General features: G+C 31.5%; 2 protein-coding genes and 1 pseudogene across 3 annotated transcripts; 1 reads left to right on the top strand and 2 right to left on the bottom strand.

The window, feature by feature from the left end:
- Positions 1-368: 368 nt before the first annotated feature.
- On the top strand, positions 369-1,755 carry LOC107637340 (putative receptor-like protein kinase At1g11050 pseudogene; annotated as a pseudogene).
- An 8,703-nt stretch (positions 1,756-10,458) lies between these two features.
- Positions 10,459-12,520, bottom strand: SP1L1 (SPIRAL1-like1). 2 transcript variants are annotated; one of them, XM_016338907.3, is made up of 3 exons: positions 12,358-12,520; positions 11,387-11,671; positions 10,459-10,783 (listed from the first exon to the last, which is right to left on the bottom strand). In XM_016338907.3, exons 2-3 carry the CDS (start codon positions 11,636-11,638, stop codon positions 10,694-10,696), a joined length of 342 nt encoding a protein of 113 aa, XP_016194393.1. In that variant the 5' UTR covers positions 11,639-11,671; positions 12,358-12,520; the 3' UTR covers positions 10,459-10,693. The 2 variants fall into 2 exon arrangements, with proteins under 2 accessions (XP_016194393.1, XP_016194394.1); XM_016338908.3 differs by having other exon boundaries at positions 12,316-12,405.
- A 3,657-nt stretch (positions 12,521-16,177) lies between these two features.
- LOC107635430 (putative methylesterase 11, chloroplastic) lies at positions 16,178-19,435 on the bottom strand. The gene is made up of 5 exons (XM_016338906.3): positions 18,827-19,435; positions 17,598-17,834; positions 17,353-17,496; positions 17,011-17,142; positions 16,178-16,798 (listed from the first exon to the last, which is right to left on the bottom strand). The coding sequence occupies exons 1-5, from the start codon at positions 19,175-19,177 to the stop codon at positions 16,526-16,528; spliced, it is 1,137 nt and encodes a 378-aa protein (XP_016194392.1). The 5' UTR covers positions 19,178-19,435; the 3' UTR covers positions 16,178-16,525.
- Between the last annotated feature and the right edge of the window lie 1,407 nt (positions 19,436-20,842).

Below are 20,842 nucleotides of genomic sequence, written 5' to 3'. Positions count from 1 at the left end.
ACTGCTTCATTGCAATTAAAATCCAATCTTTCTCTCTAAAATTAAAAAGTTCTCCCCTCATCCCTCTTCTTTTCTCTATTTCTCTCATTTTTTTAACGAGTTAATAGTCAATTTCATCCCTGAAAGATATCTCAATTTCCATTTTCGTCCTCGAAAGTCAAAATGAATCAAAATCGTCCTCCAAAGATACCTTACCTGATCACGTTCGTCCTTCCGTCATCTCCCTAGCTGAGTTGGCAAACGTCCGTTGACGTGGGCCGTTAACTGCCAAGGTGGCAGAGAACAAAAACGACGTCGTTTCGGTAGAAAGCGCTCTTAGGGTTGAAACGTCGCCGTTTTGTCTTCAAAGGAGGGATTCAAACGTTGCAATGCGTTACCCCCGTGTCATATCAACCATCGCTCTGTCTTTCACCATGGCAGCACTTTCACCTTCACCTTCTCCTTCTTCTCCTTCAACATGCCCCCATCGACTTTAGCTATGTTAAGAGAGTTCCATGGAACCCTTCAGCATGTGAAAATTTCCACTCTTTATCATCAAACTTGAGCAACTGTTGCACCTCGCTCTTATCTCTAATCGGAATAGGGTTCGCGCAGTACCTTAAAGCAACTACAAATTTCAACCTCCCAAACCTTGAAACATCAACCTCATGCGTCCATGATTTCCAGTCTCAGCTCAATTTCTTGTCTCTCCAAAATAACCTCGTTGACTTGTGCTTTGACCCTCACTAGTTCGTCATGTCCCGAAACGTCTGCGCAGGAATTGAAACCCTAACTAAAAGATTGGGACAAGAAGCTTGATCAAATGACGCATCTTGATACTAGTTGCAAACGAGACCTCACTGATCATTCGCTATGTGATGTGTGTCTTACTGCGGGTTTCAGGTGCAACATAAACTTGTCTCCATTGATGGTAATGCTTCTCACTCTGAAAATTGTTTCAAATTTACTATTCTATATGCTGCTACGTTTGTGAATCAGCATGGGCCTGAAAGCAATGGTGCCATGAGTTGCATCTTTGGTATGTCATTTTACCCATAGGGTGGTGGTTCTAGTGGGAAAAGTCACCAGGGTTTGGTTTTTGGGTTAACCGGTGCTGGTGTTGCTTTGTTACTACTTATGTCTTGTTTGTTAGGGGTTTATGTTTGGTATGATAGGAAGGTTAGGAGAAAGAAGTTTAATGATGATGAATTTGATTTTGATCTTGAGGAAAAAGGGTCTAAGCGTAGGTTGAGGCCAAATATGGGGTCTATTTGGTTTAAGATTGATGAGCTTGAGAAGGCTACTGATAATTTCTCAACCAAGAATTTCATTGGCAGCGGTGGATTTGGGCTTGTTTTCAAGGGGGTTTTGTCCGATGGTTTGGTCATGGCGGTTAAGAGGATCTTGGAATCTAATTTTCAAGGGGATGTGGAGTTTTGTAATGAGGTGGAGATTATTAGCAACTTCAAGCACTGGAATCTGGTGCCTCTTCGAGGCTGTTGTGTAGTGGATGATGATGATGAAAAATTTAATGACAGGGGAAGCCAGGGGTTTTTGGTTTATGATTACATGCCAAATGGAAACCTTGAAGACCATCTGTTTCTGGTGAGTGAGCAGCAAAAGTTGAAGAAATCGCTGACTTGGCCTCAATGGAAGAGCATAATCTTGGATGTGGCAAAGGGGCTGGCTTATCTGTTGTGCGATGCATGTGTTCACGGCGATGCATTTATTGTTCAAATTGGGATTAGGGTTTATCCACTCCAGGGACTAATTTGACGTCTTAAACAAGAGTTATCTTGTCATCAACAACATGCTACAGCCTGGCGTTTACCACCTTGGCAGTTAACGGTCCACGTCAGCGGACGTCATGCCAACTCAGCTAGGGAGATGACGGAAGGACGAACGTGATCAGGTAAGATATCTTTGGATGACGATTTTGATTAATTTTGACTTTTGGGGACGAAAATGGAGATCGAGGTATCTTTCAGGGACGAAAATTGACTATTAACTCTTTCTTCAACCATTCTATCTATTTTATATATCATTATCAATATTAATGACTAATTACTAATTTGACAATCAAAATGTGCAACATGACATTCTTTAATTGCATTAAAATTAAAATATTAAAATTGAAATTAAAATATACCTATATTATGTATCATATATTACTATCTAATTTAATTATTAATCAAATGTATCACATGACACTCTCTTATTAAAATTGAGATAATTTTTTTTTTCAAAATTAATAAATTCTCTTCCTAAATTCTCTTATCTATCTCTCTCTATTTTTCTATTTCTCTCTACCATTTTTACTCTATATATAATTTATATTTTATATTAATAATTTGACAAATCAAAATATGTTATTCGATATTTTTTTACAATTAAAATAATTTTTTTCTTCCAAAATTAACAAACTCTCACTCTCACTCTCATTTTTCATCTTTATCTTTCTTTCTCTTTTCTCCTATTCTCTATTTTTTCTATCTGTCTGTTCTATAAAAAATAAAATTAACAAAATAATATAATTTAAATAAAAGTTATTATTATTAAATACATATTTTTTTTAGTATTTTAATTATTTAGTTTTAAACTTTTACCGCTTATCTTTCTAATCTATATTTTTATTTTTCTTCTTTTAAATATTTATTACATATAATTTGGAGAGAATACTAATGTTATAATTAAAAGTTAGATCAAAATTCAATTATTTTAAAAAAATTAATTTCGAGTTAATTTTATAACTATCAGTATAATTGTTTTATGCTAATAACTAATTATATTTTTATATACATAGAGAGAAAAAATATTATTTTTAAATAGCAAGTATAAAAATTAATTATTTCAGTTTGTGCAACAAACTTAACACCCAATTAAATATAAAAGTATACACGTTAAATTATTTTAAATTTAAGATAACGAATATTAAAATTAATTATTAATAAAAATTAGACTTTTTCATATAAAAATAATAACTAAAAATTTTATTATTTGATTTTTTATGGTTTAATTATTCTATTGGTCCCTATAGTTTTGCAAAATTTTAGGTCCCTATACTTTTTTTGTTTTTAATTTAGTCCTTACCGTCATAAAACCGTTTGAAATAACAGAATATTCCATTAAAAAATCGAATATTCTCATAATTTAGTCAAAAAATTTAATTAAAAACACCTCTATTTTTATAAAATACCAAAAATACCCTTTATATTTTTGTCCCCAAAATCATAGAACTCTAACTATCCCTAGGTTATTCTCCTAAGTTTTCAATTGGATTTCTCCTCCGTCGCACTCTGCTGCCGTCTTCCATGGCGTCGTCGTCGTCTGTCGCTGGGTGGTCGTCGTCCCTCTGTGTCACCCACAGGTGCTCTGTTCTGCTCCGGTCGTTCGCCTTGCCTATTGCATCCCCTCGTCCCGCCTTGCCTCACCGCGCCTCGCGGTGCCTTGCCTCAAATCGCTGCTCCTCGACTCCGCGTTTTGCTGTCTGGATTGGTTCTGCAACAATAGGTGATGATTGAATTTTGTTTTAGTTTTTTAGCATTGGATAATAATTCTTCTCAATAATGTCTTCCTCCCACTACACTAAGAATGGGAGAAATGTTATGCTTAAAATAATTAGTAGTCAAACGGCATCCTCTCCCGATTCTAATGCTTCAGGTTCAATGTTGAGAAATCTTAATTGTTAAATACCTCTAATTTTGTTTATGCTTATTTTTTGTTGCTGCTTGTATATAATTTGACTTTATTTGATTAGATAACCAGCATTCTGAATGACAAAGAGAACCAATTGATCTAATTGTAAAGCTTAGTTTGCTAAAATTAGTTTTGATTGTGCTAAAAATTTTGATTATGAGTTCTGATTATGTATTTTATCTGTAATTAATTGATTATGTTAGAAATAAGAAAAGAGGTGAGATTGGAGATAAGGTGTTTGATTAAATGCCTTTGAGAGAGTTGAATTGATTATGTGTTTTGATTATGTATGTTATCTATAATTAATTGATTATGAGTTTAATTGATCATTGTCATAGAGGCATACAGGTTCTACTTGTAAAAGTTTGGGCTGCAATCCTCAAGGCATTGCTGCTGACAGGCTTCGATGCTTGGTTCTGCAATACCGAAGATCGGTGGTAAAAGCAAAGGCCTCAGATACAACTGAATGTGCTGCTATGGTTAATACCAATTCCCGCAGAGACTTTCTTGGATTGGCTTTGGGAATCTCAAGCCTCTTTGTTGGTTCATTGGAAGCCAAAGGAGCTGGTTTGCCCCCGGAAGATAAGCCGAAACTATGTGAGGAAGCTTGTGAGAAGGAGCTTGAAAATGTATGGTGAGAATACATTGTTCCTTTCTCTGCCTCCTTTCTTTGTTTTTCTCTGCTAAGACATTACAAATGGTTATTGTAAATTGCTAATAATGCTTTGATATTTGATGTAATTACATTGCATCTCTTGTTTCTACTAATGTTAGTCAGCACTTTTCTCAAATGTCAGTTATTTTTTAAGAGAAATTCTTCAAATAAATCTTGAGAATTCAAAGCATTATTAGTATCTAAGCTATTCTTTCCTGATAATAGAATCTATCATTCTTAAAGGAATAGCAGACATTCTTGTATTCTTAAATTTTAATATTCACATTTTTAAGACCCTTGATCAATGACCACCATGGTATCAATGGATTTTACTTGGAATATCCATAGCTAAATGACTAATGTTGACTTGGAATATTCCAATATTTAGAATGATGTTTCTTTCCGTATTTTGTCTGAACCTCATCCAGGAAAAGAAGCAAAAGATTAATGCAGAAAAGAAGAGGAAAGAGCTCGAAAAGGAGAGAGCGAAGGATGAACTTCTGACGAGAAAGCGCCAGAGAGAGGAAAGACGAGTGAGATACCGTGCGCAATGTGGTATGAATTAAGATTGGGCTGCAATGTGGCATGAATACACTGTTTTCAATTAAGATTTAAATGTTTCTTGTTTAGTTCAAAAATCTGTTCTCTACCTTTGTTTCAGAATGCTTTGGTGTTGCTTTGTGATTGTAGGTGGTCCAAAAGCAGCATGTGCTGGTTGTGCTGGCTTTGGGGCATTCTTAGTCGTTATAGAGAAGTTCTTAGACAGGCATGGGTAGTTACCTATTGAATTGAAGTCACCCAATTTTGCATTCATTAGGCATAGCATGGATTTTCATAGTGATAATCTTTTGTCCATTTGCTAAAGGGCGCATACAAAATTGTAGTATTTTATTTTACATCGATTATTGTTTATTTGTATACAATATCAATTGGTGGATGCATTCCTCAAATTCCAAACTAGATGTAAGTATGCTCTTAAGTATTAATGTAAAGTTTATGGAAAAGTCTAGGGGGCCAGCAATTTTATTGCATTTTGGCCAGCATGTAACCAGCAGAGAAATGTGAGCCATTGGATGAAATCTCACACCAATCTTACACCATCAAATCATCATTGATGGCTAGTTGATGGCTACCAATCACAAATGTTGCTGGCCCCTAGCATTGCTCAAAGTTTATTATGTAAACTGGATGCATTATCATAATCAATACTTGAAGGATGAAAACTGAATTTTATATATGCTTATTACTACTATTTCTATTTCATTTTATCCATTCTTTTTTTTAGGTTCTTGAGATAAGGTATTTTAAAAGTCGAAAAAAAAAAAAAGAGAAAGTATTTTTGGTACAATTTGTATATAAATAAGCAAAAGAATGATAGTGACAAAATAAAAGGGATTATAGGAATATTTTTCATGTCTTAGAATCATTGAATAGGGATTATAGGAATATCTTTCATTGAATATTTATAGTTTCACCGAATTTTCAATTAAGTCCCCATATTTTTTTTCTTTTTAATTAGGTTCCTAAGGTATAAAAGTAATTTCACAATTCACTAACATTTTTTTGACGTTTAACGTTAATATGGACTAAATTGAAAAAAAAAATTAATGTATAGGGACCAATTAAAAGGAAAAAAAATATAGGGACCTAATTGAAAATTTCGCAAAACTATAAGGACCAACAAAGTAATTAAACCATTTTTTATCTACAGATACATTAGTCTTCTTAGCTAGAGACTTTTGTCAACTTACGACTTTTTTTTTTTGTAAAAGTTGTTTGATTTTATAAATCTTTTGTGCCATGCATAATCTATACTGTCAGAATAAAGTGGATCATAATTTTAAAAAACTTATACTCCATAATATTATTACGGATAAAAATACTAGTATCTTTTAAAATTCCGGACCTCATATCTAATTAGATTAGACTTTCATGGAACTTGTTTTTCAGATAGATGCACCAAAAAATTACCTTTTGGCAGTGTTTGTTTTTAAATGCTAGAATTGAAATTGGTGAATTGAAATTTAGTATTATATTTGATGGCCAGAAACTAAAATTTTAGTTTAAAACACAAAATTTTAGTATTTTTTAATATCTCCAGAAAGCAAAAAATAAAAACAGAAAAGACTGAAATTTTTGGAACTAAAAATTAAAACTTTAATAACATTTCTTTTTAAAAATACTCTCGTTTAATTTTTTAAATTCTAACTTTATCCCTCAACCTTCATATTTATCTTAAATCAAATATAATAATTAGTCATAATTCAATCTAATACATTTTACACTAAATACAATACATAAATTTAATTTAATTTTAATCTCTCCGGCTAAGTCTCGGTGTCAATCTCCTTTTCAAGTTTCAACTAAAACTAGAGATTTTAAATTTTATTGGATCAGAAAATGTTGTAGCAAAATTAAAATTGTGAATCAAATCAAAAGAAATAATCATCCAATTAAAAAATAATGAATATAATCATCTGCATACCTATTGAATTGAACATCCGACATATTCATTGTTCATATTATTTAATATTGTCATTGTTTACCTATATTTTTCCATAATATATTTATATATAGATATATGGTAGTTGTAATTGATTTTAACGGGCGGATTTTAATTTGCAAATTGCAGTTTTGTTTTTTCTTATATAAATGGTGTCTTGTGGGCTGTAGCTTAGCTATTGTGTCGGTAGTGTTGGCAAGGAATTAAATAGAAGTTGGGAGAGGCAGAGTAATAAGATAGCCTACAGTTGAATCATCATGATGAAGGAGCGCCAATCCCAAGTAGTGCTGCTCCTGCTAATAATGCTAGCAGTTCTTGTGAAATCAGATGATGGAATCTCGGGGTCAGTGTCGTCACATAACATCACTTATGGATGCTTTGGCGCTCACTGCTTAGCAACCGATATCGTGGAAGAAGCTGATCTTTTCATCACGAACCAACGAACACGAGGCAGAATCCTTGCTACCAGGACACAAGGGACTGCTTTTAGGTCAAATAATCAAAACAGTCCAGTTTGTCCACAGTCGACGGTGAATCCGTACAGTGAGTCCTGCGTCGGCGGTCCTAAACCTAAATGCCACGGCGATGTGCATCTGAGAGCACCTTATGGCTGCGCACCATAGCGATGCCAACCCATCATCATCTATCGGATGTAATTGCCTTTATTACTTCTTGTCGCTATTCTCCTTTTAATTTGCTGCCAGGCTTATCATGCTTTAATTTGGTAATATAAGACGAGGAATGCTAGGGGCCAGCATCTTTTGTGATTTGTAGCCATCAAATAGCTATCAATGATGGTTTTAATGGTGTGAAATTTGTGTGAGATTTCATCCAATAGCTTACTTTCTTTTGCTGGTTACATGCTGGCCAGAATTTAACAAAATTGCTGTCCCTAAATTTTTCCATATACCATAATATGTCTCGTTTTAGGTTTAATTTGTCGCCCGCTATATATTTGTGTGTGCATTGTTGTATTGGTGGGTATTTAATTAATCTGCATCAGCTATGACAATAAAATATTAAAATTATCTGTATTTTCATTTCTACTTCTGTGCACAGTGAACATTTCAATAATACATGGCGTCTTCTTTTTAGCTCAAATTTCTTCTTAATTATTCTCATAAGTATATGTAAGATGGGAGAGATACATATGCATAGCATGGTAGCATTGAGTGGGGGAATTACGGGATCTTTAGTTGATGACGGTATGGTGCATCATGATATTATTACTATCATTTGTTTAATTTGGGAATATAGTGAAAGAATTCTCTTTAGTTATTTTTTAGAGGGGTCTTAGGACAGTGATTTTTGTGATTTGTAGTTATTAAGTAGTTATTAATAATATTTTTAATAGTGTAAAATTTTATTTAATAATATAGGATTATTCACTTTTTTTTTAATGGTTACATATTGATCAGAATTTAATAAAATTGGTGAACTCCTGGACTTTTCTTATTTCTTATTAGTGTAGATGTACATATAAACATAAATATATAAATAATAATTATATAAAAAACAGAAAATAAAATATTTGAAACGCAAAATTAATTGTCCCCTTAATGCCCAAACCATTTTAAATATTTCTTCCAACCAATTACAGTATTTACCCGCGATGGTTTTTGTGAATTCCGAGAAGGGGGTTGAATAAAGGAATCTTAATAATTTTATCTATTTTCCATCTTTAGGACAAATTATACAAAATATATATATATATATATATATCTTTTTCGTTTTATCTCATGTCGTGTTGAAACAGAACAAAAGAATGATCGAAGAGTAATGTTATTATATAGCATGGTTTAACCTCCAAATTTAATAAGACATACATCTAGCCTCCATTACAAACTATATAGCAAAATTTTCATTATAAATTTATAATAAACCAGTTATAGCCACTAATTTTAATTAATTCAAATTGAAATTCATTCTCTACCAGCTCAAACCAAATTCCAGTATTAAGCTCAAACCAAAATTACTAAATAGGTATACTGAAATTAATCATGTCCAACTACTAAACTCAAATCAAACTTAGCAAATCTCTAAGGACTAGCCAATTTAGAAAAGGGGGACAATATTAACTCAAATCAAGTACAAAGGCTTGAGATATGCATAGGCGCTGCACATGGACTTCATTATCTCCATACAGGTGCGAACTACACTATCATTCACCATGATATCAAGAGCACAAATATCTTACTAGATGAGTAATGGGTGTCTATAGGTAAAGGATACACAATTATTTTTATGTGAAATTAATTATTAAGATTTTTATTAGATGATTCGATAAAATTATTTTTAACATAATTGTCAGAACCGAATCAGTAATCAAATCAATTAGATTATTGGTTTACTAATTTATTGGTTTAACCGATAAATTACTAGTTAAACCGACAAAATCGATTTCATATACATAAAAAATATAAATAAAACAGTAAAAAATCTAAAATTAAAATTTAAAATACATATCTTCATTAATATTTTAAAAATAATCAAAATTTCAATAAATTATAATAAATAAATTATATTATAACCAAAAAATTGTAATTCGGTTATTATTAAATAAGTATATAAAATTTTAGTAATTTTTCATAATGAGTATTTTTTTATTTTATTTTTATATTAAAGTATTTTTATATTTATTATATTGTTATATACTGTATGTATTTAATATTTATTAAAAAATAATATTAATAAATATCATATAATCATAAAAATAATTATATTCTAATTAATAAAAATATTTGATATTTTTTTTTTATACAAATTTAATAATGTTTATATTAATAATTATGAATAATAAAAAATATAATTAATTTAAATATAAGTGAGTATAAAATTAAAATAATATTTAAAAAAATTATTATGCGATTTTATTACATAATTAATAAGTGACATATAAAATAACAAGAAATAACATAATTTAGTAGCAAGGGGAGCATGTAGTACAAGGAGGACTTATGTTCGTATTACATCTTTATCAATTTTAAAATTTTCTGTCAAGTGGTTCGGTTAAACTGATTTTTCACCTATTTTGACCTACTTTGACTAGTTCTCACCGGTTTTTATCCTTAATCGATATTTGGGTTGGACCAAATCAATTGGGAATCCGATTCACTGGTTTTTTTATCGAACTAGTCGGTCCGTCCTTATCTTTACAACTATAATTTTTAACTATTAATTTTATGTACATTTCTACAATACCTAAAGTCTATGATCTCGAAATAGAAAAAAAAAATTGAAGAACCAACACCTTTTATTAATATTAACCAATATCTTAAGCCAATACCTTATTTTTATGGTGAATTATATGGTAAAGATATAAGTTTACAAATTTTTCTTTTTATGGGATGAAAGAGAGATTGAAAAAGGGAGAACCCACACTTTGAATAGCAATAAAATAATAAAAAATAACTATAAAAAGAATTTATTTTCTCTCTATACCACTTCAATCTGTATAGTAGATTGTCCCTATTTTTATACTATTATAATTTATATTAGAATTTAATTTTTAGTGTTTAAATTTTAGAATTTAGAATTGACTAAATATTGGCCAAAAATAAATAAATTTTATTAGTCATAGTAATATGACTCTACCAAGATTTGGATCTACTTACCATGACACACGTAAGAGAAGGAACAATATATAGGGAAATTAAATGCACAGACAATTACATTAAGAAAAGAAAAGAGAACACTATTGACAAACTGATAAGCATAGCTTACACCAGCATTGTCAAGCTAATGTACGAAATCAATTACACATGGAACAAGTCCATAATTTTGGTTCTCAACACAAAGACACTTATATTCATTTTACACACTGCAGTGAGATTGAAGAAGCACCCTCCCACACGCATGAATTAGTTCCCACTAGGAGGAGGACCACCAAAGAGGTAACCCAAGGAAGATCCACCACCTGGGGCAGCATGAACCTTCGTAGATGGTCGATCCTGCACCCAAAATCCGAACCATCATTAACACCGTTAACTTCTAACCATCATAACCAAGGACAATAACAAATCAAAAACAAATGGAGAAGAGAGCGATCTATCTGTGTCTTTTCTATAATAAGAAGTAATTTCTATCACTTCAATTGGGCCAAAAATTTTGGTTAAGATGCAACATCAAATAAGTCATCCGAGTTTTAGCTAACATAGACAAGAAAGATTAAGATTAAGAAACCCTGATAATTAACATATTCTCGATAAGAAAGAGAATAGAATTTCCATTACTCCCAAATCAAGCTGTAATTAACATGGTTCAGATTAATTTCTACACTGAAGTTTGTGCAATAACTTAATTATGCACAGCCCTGTTTACTAAATTTCTGATCCTGTCTTAACTTGTAGAGATACATGTAAGTTCTTCATCACTTTTTGCAAACATTACTCATTACTGTTATTCAATGATAAATAAGAAAATTTTCAATCCTATCTATTATAACACAAAACTGCCAAGTATTTGAGAACTTTCTAGGCTAACATACTCTACGGTGAAGTAAATTATGCAGTCCAATTGAAAAGAATTTAATAAAAAGTTGACAAGGGGTGTACTGTGAGAAAATTGCCACAGTTCTGTCCTTCCGCCCGGTGGTAATTGTTTGTAAGAGTCCCTGGAATTCCGGCCGGTATTTGCTTCTCGGTTGGTGGTGATGCAGCATGCACATTAGAAGGAGTATGTCCACCATTTGCAGGCTGACCATGACTGCTTGCTCTTTGGATATTGCTGGCGGCCGCGGTTTCTCCACTGCCAAAGAGATAGCCCAAAGAGCTTTGACCACCACCGGCACTGACCCCGCGACCCATTTCCAGTTGGTTTAGAACTTTGTGTGACTAAACCTGCATTGCACATTTACTTTGTTGAGAAATCTAGTGTCCAACATTTACAAAATCACCAAAGGAATCAGCATATGAAACAGAAAAAGCAGGGGATATTCATAGTCATAGTCATAGTCATAGATGCCTATATGGCTATATCATGTAATTGTCTGTACAATTTCTTTGGAATGATTGAAAAGGGTTTCACACCCCTGAGGGATGAGATGAAAATGGGAATCTTGTATTGATTGAAAAGGGTTTCACATTCCTGAGGGATGAGATGAAAATGGCAATCTTGTATCATACAAAGCAATCAAAAGCACATAGATCCCAACAACCATTCTGGAATTCTCATATTTCAATTATCAAAAGCACATAGATCCCATAGGAAAAAGCCAAGATTTTCATTTTCCAAGGACTCTTACAGCCAATGAAATCAAGTACAACAACATCATATCATAAAAGAATGAAAAACACAGAAGAATATGCAACAAAAATACACATGCAATGACAGTTTCATGTAGCACCAATCATCAAACCAAATAACAATGATAATTAACTAATTAAGTCTAACATGAAAACACAATAGATGAAGTACAAGCAGTCAACAAGATTGAGAAAGCAACTGAAATGAAGTGGATCCAAAGTGGTGTGTAGAAAATTACAAGGCAGTGATTGAGATCTGGGATTTGATTTGATTTGCTTACCTTACACTCAAGAAGAGTCCACGGAGTCGGTGACAAGTTAAGTGAGTTGAGTTCATGTTTCATGAGTTGTAGAGAGAGATATAAAAGCTGATCAACAAAATGTAGTTGGAGCTCAAATTCAGTGGGCCCATAATCGACATGGACCACATATATTTGCCTTCTCATTCTTCATACAGGTTTTTCCGTTTACTTTATTTTATTTTCTTTTTTAATGCAGTGTATAAGAGGGTGATTAAAATAACATTATGATTAGTGTGTCAATTATCTTGATGTTAGATTTTATTGGTAGCAAATTCAAAGGGAACCATTGAACCAACAAAAGCTTATTCACTTCTTAATTATCCCATTCTTTGTCACAACTAATGGACGACAGAGAAAGCACAAACCAAGACTCTTCTTAAGAAAAATCACATCACATCTTAATACATTAGGTTTAAAAGTTAAAACACATATTAAGATTATTATCAGTATAATTTTTTTTAATATTTTACTTTAATAAATATATAAAAAAAGTTAAATTTACTATAAAAACATTTTAAATTAGTATCTTAATATGTATTCTTATTATACATATTAATGAAATTCTAATTTATGATTAAGATAATAAGATATATATTTATTATTTTTTACAGTATCTTTCAGTTTGACTGATCAAAAACTAATCCATTACGAATCTGAATTTCATTTAAGAATTTGTTACCGACTAATATGAATTGCTATATACATAAAGTGATATTTGAACTTCTGATATTTATTTAAACAAATAAATAAATTAATTATTTGACCAATCCAAATTAATTAGATGATAAATATATATTAATTTAGCTTAACATTCACCTTCAAAAATAATAATCACGTTACATATATTGATATATATATAAATAAATTACGTATATAAAATACATATATAGTAAAAATAAATAAAATAATATAAATATTTATATACAACACCATAATAACTTATTTAGTTATTGAAATTTTTTATATATAAGTATTTTTTTTTTTTTGGAATAAAGTATTCCTTTTTAACTTCAGTGACTTCAGTCCTAATGTCTAGCGCACTTCGCATCTGGATTGTTCCAATTCCAAAACTAGCTTGTCATTGGGGCAAAGTTAACAAAGCATACAACGAATTAAGCTATAACTTCCTTTTTTTTTTCTTTTTTTTTTCCATTTTTCTATAAAGAGACAAAGCAATTGTCCCTTTTTCAAGGATCACGCATGCCACAACTTGCATTGGATCGTCCATGTCTACGAGAGCAAAAGCCTATTTTGCTTGCTACATGAAAAATTCGCTGCCTACGGTAATGGCTAAAAGAGTAAAGTTATGCAATAACAAGATACATAATTTCATTAGAATTTTAAAAAGAAAAAAGAATAGAAAAGAAGTGCATCACCATTTGATCCTTCTCTTATTGTCCTACTTTCGTTTCACCATCCAACAACTTAAATAATAGAAAAATTTGGATTGAAAGAATATGATTTATAAGTTTAATAGAAGAGGTGATTACATTAACACCCTCTAAAATTAAAAGGTGTTATATTTTTAAAAAATTTATAAAAGGTATAGTACTATCTAAGTGATATCAAGAGAAATTAACGTATTCAAGAGTAATTTGATTTACAATATCATCAAATCTCTTGTTTGCCTTTTTTTCTTTTGGAATATAAGAAATGACTTAACACCTGAGGGTGGGTATTTGGGTGGCTGCACTTCATTGTGCTTTATCATTTTTGGATATATACAGGAAAAAGAAAATGACTGTTTTACCAAAAAAGGCCAGACCCAAGACTTACATGACAAAAGATGAGCCCACATGGATACTGAAAAAGAAAATTGGACCAAGAAAATTACATATCAACCCAACCAAAAAAGTATCCTACTCATTTTAAGGATAATTGATACAATTGACCAAAAAAAAAAGGATAATTGATACAGTTAGTAAAGTGAATAATTTTCCACGTCCAAAAAAAAAAAGTGAATAATTTTCTTTTAAACGAAAAAAAAAAGTGAATAATTTTTTGCCTTATGCATATAGCAATTTATTGATTAGCGACAGACTTTTAAATAGAGCTCAGTTCTGCGATGAATTAGTCTTTTTAATCCATTAGACTAGAAAATACCGTACCAAAAAAGGTTAATAATCGCATCCTTATGGTTCAAACTTTGATAAAATGTCCAATACCCAAACTTTTAACAAAACAGAAGTATACTCGGTAAATCCAAAAAATATAGATGGTACAAATATTCATTCAAAGTAGTCTTTGCATTTGGGACTTTTGAAGATACAAAAAACAAAATTGGTTTCTCCCAATTCAGTTGGTAGGAGGTGTTGTATTCAATTTTTTTTCCTCAAATTTGCGTATGAATTGAATGTCACCACCCACAGCTACTACTATACCAATATAATCTCACGTTCAATATTTAATTCCACGAACGCACTATGTTTAAAGTAGAAACTCAGGTGCAGTCAACTTTATGTAAAGTTGATAATTGAGAGCTATTAAATGAAAATTTAGTCAAATCATTTAACGGCTTTCAACTATCAACTTCACGAGTTGACTACATCTGAGTTTTCACCATATTTAGATTCTAATTTTTTTTTCCCAATCATATTGAGTGTATATTAAAATCAGTTACCAAGATAGAATATATATTAGAATATAAAAGATACATTAAAAATAAATTAAACTACACAAATATTTATTTATACACAAATACATAGTAAATAATTTCAGTGTACAAATACTATTTTGTATTTTTTTTATCCACAACAGCAATGTCAAATATGTAATTGATTAATTAATTAGAGGGAGTGTTCCAGGCGCAAAAGAAATTCAAAGAGAGGTCATTGACAACTTTCATTTTATTAAAAGAAATACTACTATTTCACTTTCTCATTCATCGTATATTAGAAGTCAAATTCAATGAAAAACCATATGGACTTTACAAATTGTATGTTCATGAATGATGCTTAAACGTGAGAAGAAAAATCTCGGCGTTAGAGAATATTATAGTAGACTCATCATATTAGTTAATTTGATGAATACTTTTTAATAATCTTATAAAGCATTGTTAATTTTTTTTAATGAAAAATTCAATATTTGATACCTCAAAAAGGTTTATATTATATTAATCTGAGTTTCTTTCTCCATTCCAATGGTATCTCAAAAGGTCAACAACATATCAAACGTGTTCTCACACGAGATATCAACAAAATCAAGAGATTAATTAAGTAGTTAAAACATCTTAACTTTCATTGAACATTTGTAAAGCACAACGAATTTCTTTATTCATTTTGCTAACAGTTTCCATCTATTATAATTAGAGTGGAAAAATATTAAAATGTTGGGAAAAGTATGTAGGAAAAGGAAGAGAAAGAGGGAGAGAAAGTAGAACATAACACATGCCAGCCATGTTAGACCATCAAAAAAAGAATGTAGAACACAATTCATGCAAAGACTTTTCCTCCTTTGCAATGTGCATAGGCATGATCCCATGCTATGGAGAAGTAGATTTTGGATTTTAATTTTGTATTTTGGTAAAAACTCAGGTGCAGTCGACTTCACGTAAAGTTGATACCTGAGAGTCGTTAGATGATTTGACTGATTTGACTAAATTTTCATCTAATGGCTCTCAAATATTAACTTCACGTGAAGTCAACTTCACCTAAGTTTTCACCTTGTATTTTAAGTATCTCCATCATTATTGTTATGACTAATTCTGATCGAAACAATTCTTCTGTAGACACAAGTCTAACATGTCATCTTTGACACAATCAAATAAAAAGTTGTGATAGAATCCTGAATCGTAATTATATTTAAATAAAGTTAGTGAGACCTACTTTTATTATGAATGCACCTAGAAATAATGTGGTAAACCTGTGTCTATGCAAGAATATCCCAATTAAGAGATCTTCTCCTCAGCAAATCTTAACACTTTTTTTTTTCACTAGTAATACTCAGCAATATACCATGGATTTTATGTTGCAAGTACTATCTTTTACAAGTTACAGGTTTTTAACTCAAAAAGAATTAAATAAAAAAACAATGGAAAAGAAGAATGAAACCTGTAACTTGCACACAATAACACATTCCTATATGATGTTATTGGAGCTTTTGGTATGGAGTTGGCTTCACAAACAACTTATGTAGATGAATGTTATCATCAAAGGATCTTTGAGATTTCTACAAGTAACTTGTGCAGGGCTTGAGGCTTCGAGAAAAAGGGAGAATGATCCGCACCTTTCAAACGAAAAACCTTTTCAGGAGGGCTTGCATTTATCATGGCTTCCTGGAGAGTGATGGTTATGGCATTGTCTTCAAGAGTTTCTATGTAGAATCGCCTTACGATACCATATTTGAGGTCGGAAAGGGAAAGTTTCTCTAAAACCGGTGCAAATGGAGTTGGCCTCATCGAAACAGATGCTAATGCAACATCCTGCATTAAGAGAGAAAAAGAGAAAAGATGGTCAATTCCAACTCGCATCTGATTAACCGATTGCTCCCTCTATAACTATCACTTTAGAAAAACTTTCTTGGTTCGATATATCTGTCATTCTTACAGAAACAAAAAGAAAAGAGTCCTCTCATTCATATATATATATATATATAACAGTAGAAGAAACATTTTCGAGTAACATTGAAACTTACTTTGGCAGGACTTTGATTGAATAACAAATCCCTCAACAACGACTTGTCAAGATCGAAAGCAGTGGGAGGATGATCATTCCCATTTGCATACAGAAAAATTTGTGCTTGTTGCATAAGATCATCTGAACCTTCCTGCAACAGATAGCCAGAAGGAAAATCATCAATAAAAGGACATGTTAATTCTCTGTTCTCAAATTCACTAGTTCCTTGTAAGATATAAACATTCTTCATCAAAAGACAGCAAGTTCATCAGTTTAGCATGCAATTGAAGCATATTATGCCCACAAATCCAACCAAAGAACAGGTGAAAAATAAGATGTAATGGTAGCAAGAATGGAAAACCTTTTGAGAAATGATATCCAGAGTACTTTGTCCACTTGTTAGCATTGCCGCAGCAATAAACACAGCCTTGGAAACCTTATGAGGAAACAGCTCCATCGCATACGATATACATGCCCCGCCAAAATCATGTCCAACCAAGATTACCTGTTTTAAGAATCGGAAACTCTCAAACACAGCCAAAAAAGATACAAATTAACATAGAACAGTCCATCATTTATAAAATGAGCATGTAATGAAATAAGCACCTTTTCTCCTTCAGGAAGTTTTTCAACAAAGTCAGTAAGTGGCTTCACATATTGTGAGAGGCTCTTTATGTTGTTTGTGTCAAATGAATGAACTCCAGAACCGGTTAAATCTATGGCGGATACTTTATAACCAGCTTCTTCTAGAAGTGCTATAGTTTTGTACCAACACCAGGCACCAAAACCACCTCCATGAACAAGAACAAAATGATTCGTCTCGAGATCATCAACCTTTATACCCTGTCAAATTGATAAGAAAAGAATAACTCCTATTATTTGAGTTCGAAAAATGAGAACTAAATAATCATAGTTTGCTCTAATAGCAGTACACCAATTTCTGCAATAGATAAAAAATAAATAAGTGAATAAACACATTCAACAGAATCCGAATCAAGGAAGCTAGAAATTCTTAATACATTTTTTTGTTTGAAAATGACACTATACAGTCATTGCATCCTCAATACTTAGATTCTGAATGTCAATTATTATTTTAGAAACCATGTCTTTGTCACCATAATATCTCTGTTTTGTCATAAGAAAGAGCCAAAACAAGGTTACCTTCAAAGCTATACACAACTTGCAGTAGAAAACACTTGAAAGGTCAAACCTCACATCCTCAATTCAATGAATGAAACACAACATATTTGAAGTTTTGAACACACGTAGGACAAGCCGCCAAGAAAAATTCTCTTACACGTTCCTTAAAAATTACGTCTTGAACTAGGAGAAGAGGATGCATACATATCAAACACAAGTGATTTTCTTTTCTTTCCCAAACCACTGTTCTTGTGTCAGTCCAAGAAAAACTGATCATCACAGAAACCAATCACCACATAATTGTTTCATCTCAATATCTTATTCCATTCCCCAAACGCATCATTTCCCTCTTCATTATTTTAAGGCCATGATAGAAAATATGATCACTATTCATTATAAATAACAGAAATCAGAAGCCCAGAAAATCAAACCAGTTTTTTTAATTAAAATAACCGATCAACAAGGAAGCTAAAATAATAATTACAAAAAAAGAGAGAGACCCCATTAGTCCATTACACCTAATCCAAAACTGGCTAAATCACTAAATTATGCAACTTTACCAAATCAGCTTATATGAAAATAGCAAACAATTAAATCAAGCAGTTGTTTCAATACCATGATCAAGTTTCAATCCTTCAAAACCACAAAAAAAAAAAAAAACCTTTTCTTTCCCCTCTGGTTTTGTATGAACAAACCTGATTAACAAGCTGGTGAGGCTGAAGCAAAGGGTCAGTGAGGGACCTGGCTCTGGAACTAGAGCTTCTAGGTAAAGCATTCTTCTTTGAAGAGCCATTGGGGTACCTTAGAGAGGTAGAACGATCAAAAGCGGCAGCACCATTTTGTAGCTGCTGCTGGTGCTGCTTGAACAGTATTGCAGCAGCTATGGCTTGTTCTCGAATGGAAGCATCATCAAACTTGTCTTTGCGGGAGGAACGCGTCCTTGACCAGCGGTTGCTTGAAGCAGCAGCGTTTGAAGAACGAAGCTTCTTGGAGTTGTTTGTGGATGGTAAAGGTTTTTGTTTGAGGAGAGCACAAAGGTTCCCCATTTTGGTGGTGGCGCATGCAAAGAGGGAAGAAGAGAAGAGAAGAGAAGAGAGAGTATAATAATAAGAGAGGGAAGGAAAGGTATGCGCCTTGTTGTGAGTGAAGGAAGGAAGGAAGTTTCAGATGAAGCTAAGTAGTTGTCAGCAACAGAGAGAGAGAGAGAGAAAGTGATTTTGTGGTTCTGTATATACGGCAGCTAGTTGCCAAACTTAACTGAAGAAAACAATCTTAGATCCTACGTTTTTCAAATACATACGTGTACTAGGTATGAAATGTATTCTTATATTTATAGCTCTCTACACTTTTTCTTATTATTATTTTTCACTTTTAAATAAAGTTATTGATGCATATATGCATAATATAGAACCGGTCAAATTACTGATTTTGATCGATTTTGTTTGATTTTGATCGTTTTAGAGTCCAGTTCAATATTTTTTCAATCGAACCAAATGATTTGGTCTAATTTTAACAGCTATACATATAGGATTTAGATTATTATTATTATTTTTATTTCTCATGATATCTTTGTGTTAGATAAGTTAAAAATTAATCTACTATTTATTAATGAATTATTACGTGGAATTCAAATTTTTAACTATTACTTAAAAAGATAACCCATATTAATTAAACTTCAAATGATTATTATAATTTATAAAATAAAAAAACTTCATATTTTTTATAATAATTTAATGAAGCATTAAATATTAGTCAACTTTTAAAAATTTATATTTTATTTTAATTTTAAATTTTAAATTCTTATTTTTAAACTCTAAATTTCTGGTGAGTATTTTAAACTCTAAATTTGTTTAAAAGATAAGAATTTTTATTTTAAAAAATTTAATTAATAGTAATTAATTAAAAATTAATTTTCAATGTTTATTCCTCTTATAATATTTAGCGTACAAAAGTCTTGCTTAATCATTTTCTTCTTTGTTAAACCGGTCCGTTGGGTCCCAATCTTACCCTGAGAACGAGAGAACAAAGATTAAAAATGTGTTTGGGCTCAAGAAGAAGCATCTTAGTAGGTTTCGAATAATGATATTATTTGGGGGAAATAATTTTTAAATAAGTAATGAATTGTTTTATACATGGTGCATATACAAACAGGGATCGCGTTGTGTTACTAAAGTATGGGATAAGGACAGAAGTGGATTACACAATTAGAAAATGGATTAATATAGATAGATTTATAAATAGATTTAGTCTTTATTACAAACAGATTTTTGGTTACCGAAAAAATTACCGACGGATTTTGTCCTTCTGTAAAAGTTCCGTCGAAAATTATTTACCGACGAATTTTTACCAGTTATCGGCGGATTTTTCTTCTATAAATTCTCCATCCATTTTTCGAAAACGACAAACTTTCCGACGGATTTTCTGTCTGTAATTACATACGGATTTTTAGACGAATTTTCCGTCTGTAATTACAGACGAATTTTTCGACAAATTTTCTGTCTGTAATTTGAACTTTGGGAAATCATCTCACACTCTGATTACAGACAGAAAATCTGTCTGTAAATCCGTCAGTAAGGTAAAATAGAATTTTTTTTTAGATTTTTCCAATTACAAAATAAACTTATTTTCATACAAAATAAATATAAATTTAATACAAATTTTTATCTAATTTGTATTCGAATATTTATAATATTTCAAAAAATAAACAAATT

The sequence above is a fragment of the Arachis ipaensis genome, chromosome B4 (genome assembly GCF_059453495.1).
Source record: "Arachis ipaensis isolate K30076 ecotype BB chromosome B4, ASM5945349v1, whole genome shotgun sequence".
NCBI lineage: Eukaryota > Viridiplantae > Streptophyta > Magnoliopsida > Fabales > Fabaceae > Arachis > Arachis ipaensis.
This window is presented reverse-complemented; position numbering and strand designations above follow the sequence as displayed.

Bases quoted from the DNA above. Each gene is read 5' to 3' on its own strand.
- SP1L1 (XM_016338907.3), bottom strand. From the start codon at position 11,638: ATGGGTCGCGGGGTCAGTGCCGGTGGTGGTCAAAGCTCTTTGGGCTAT. The intron at 10,784-11,386 runs GTACACCCCTTG...TTTTGGGTGCAG, and splicing joins ACTGTGGCAATTTTCTCACA to GATCGACCATCTACGAAGGT.
- LOC107635430 (XM_016338906.3), bottom strand. From the start codon at position 19,177: ATGGGGAACCTTTGTGCTCTCCTCAAACAAAAACCTTTACCATCCACA. The intron at 17,497-17,597 runs GTGCTTATTTCA...TTCTTAAAACAG, and splicing joins AACTTCCTGAAGGAGAAAAG to GTAATCTTGGTTGGACATGA. The intron at 17,143-17,352 runs GTTTTCCATTCT...TATCTGTTGCAG, and splicing joins TGGATATCATTTCTCAAAAG to GAAGGTTCAGATGATCTTAT.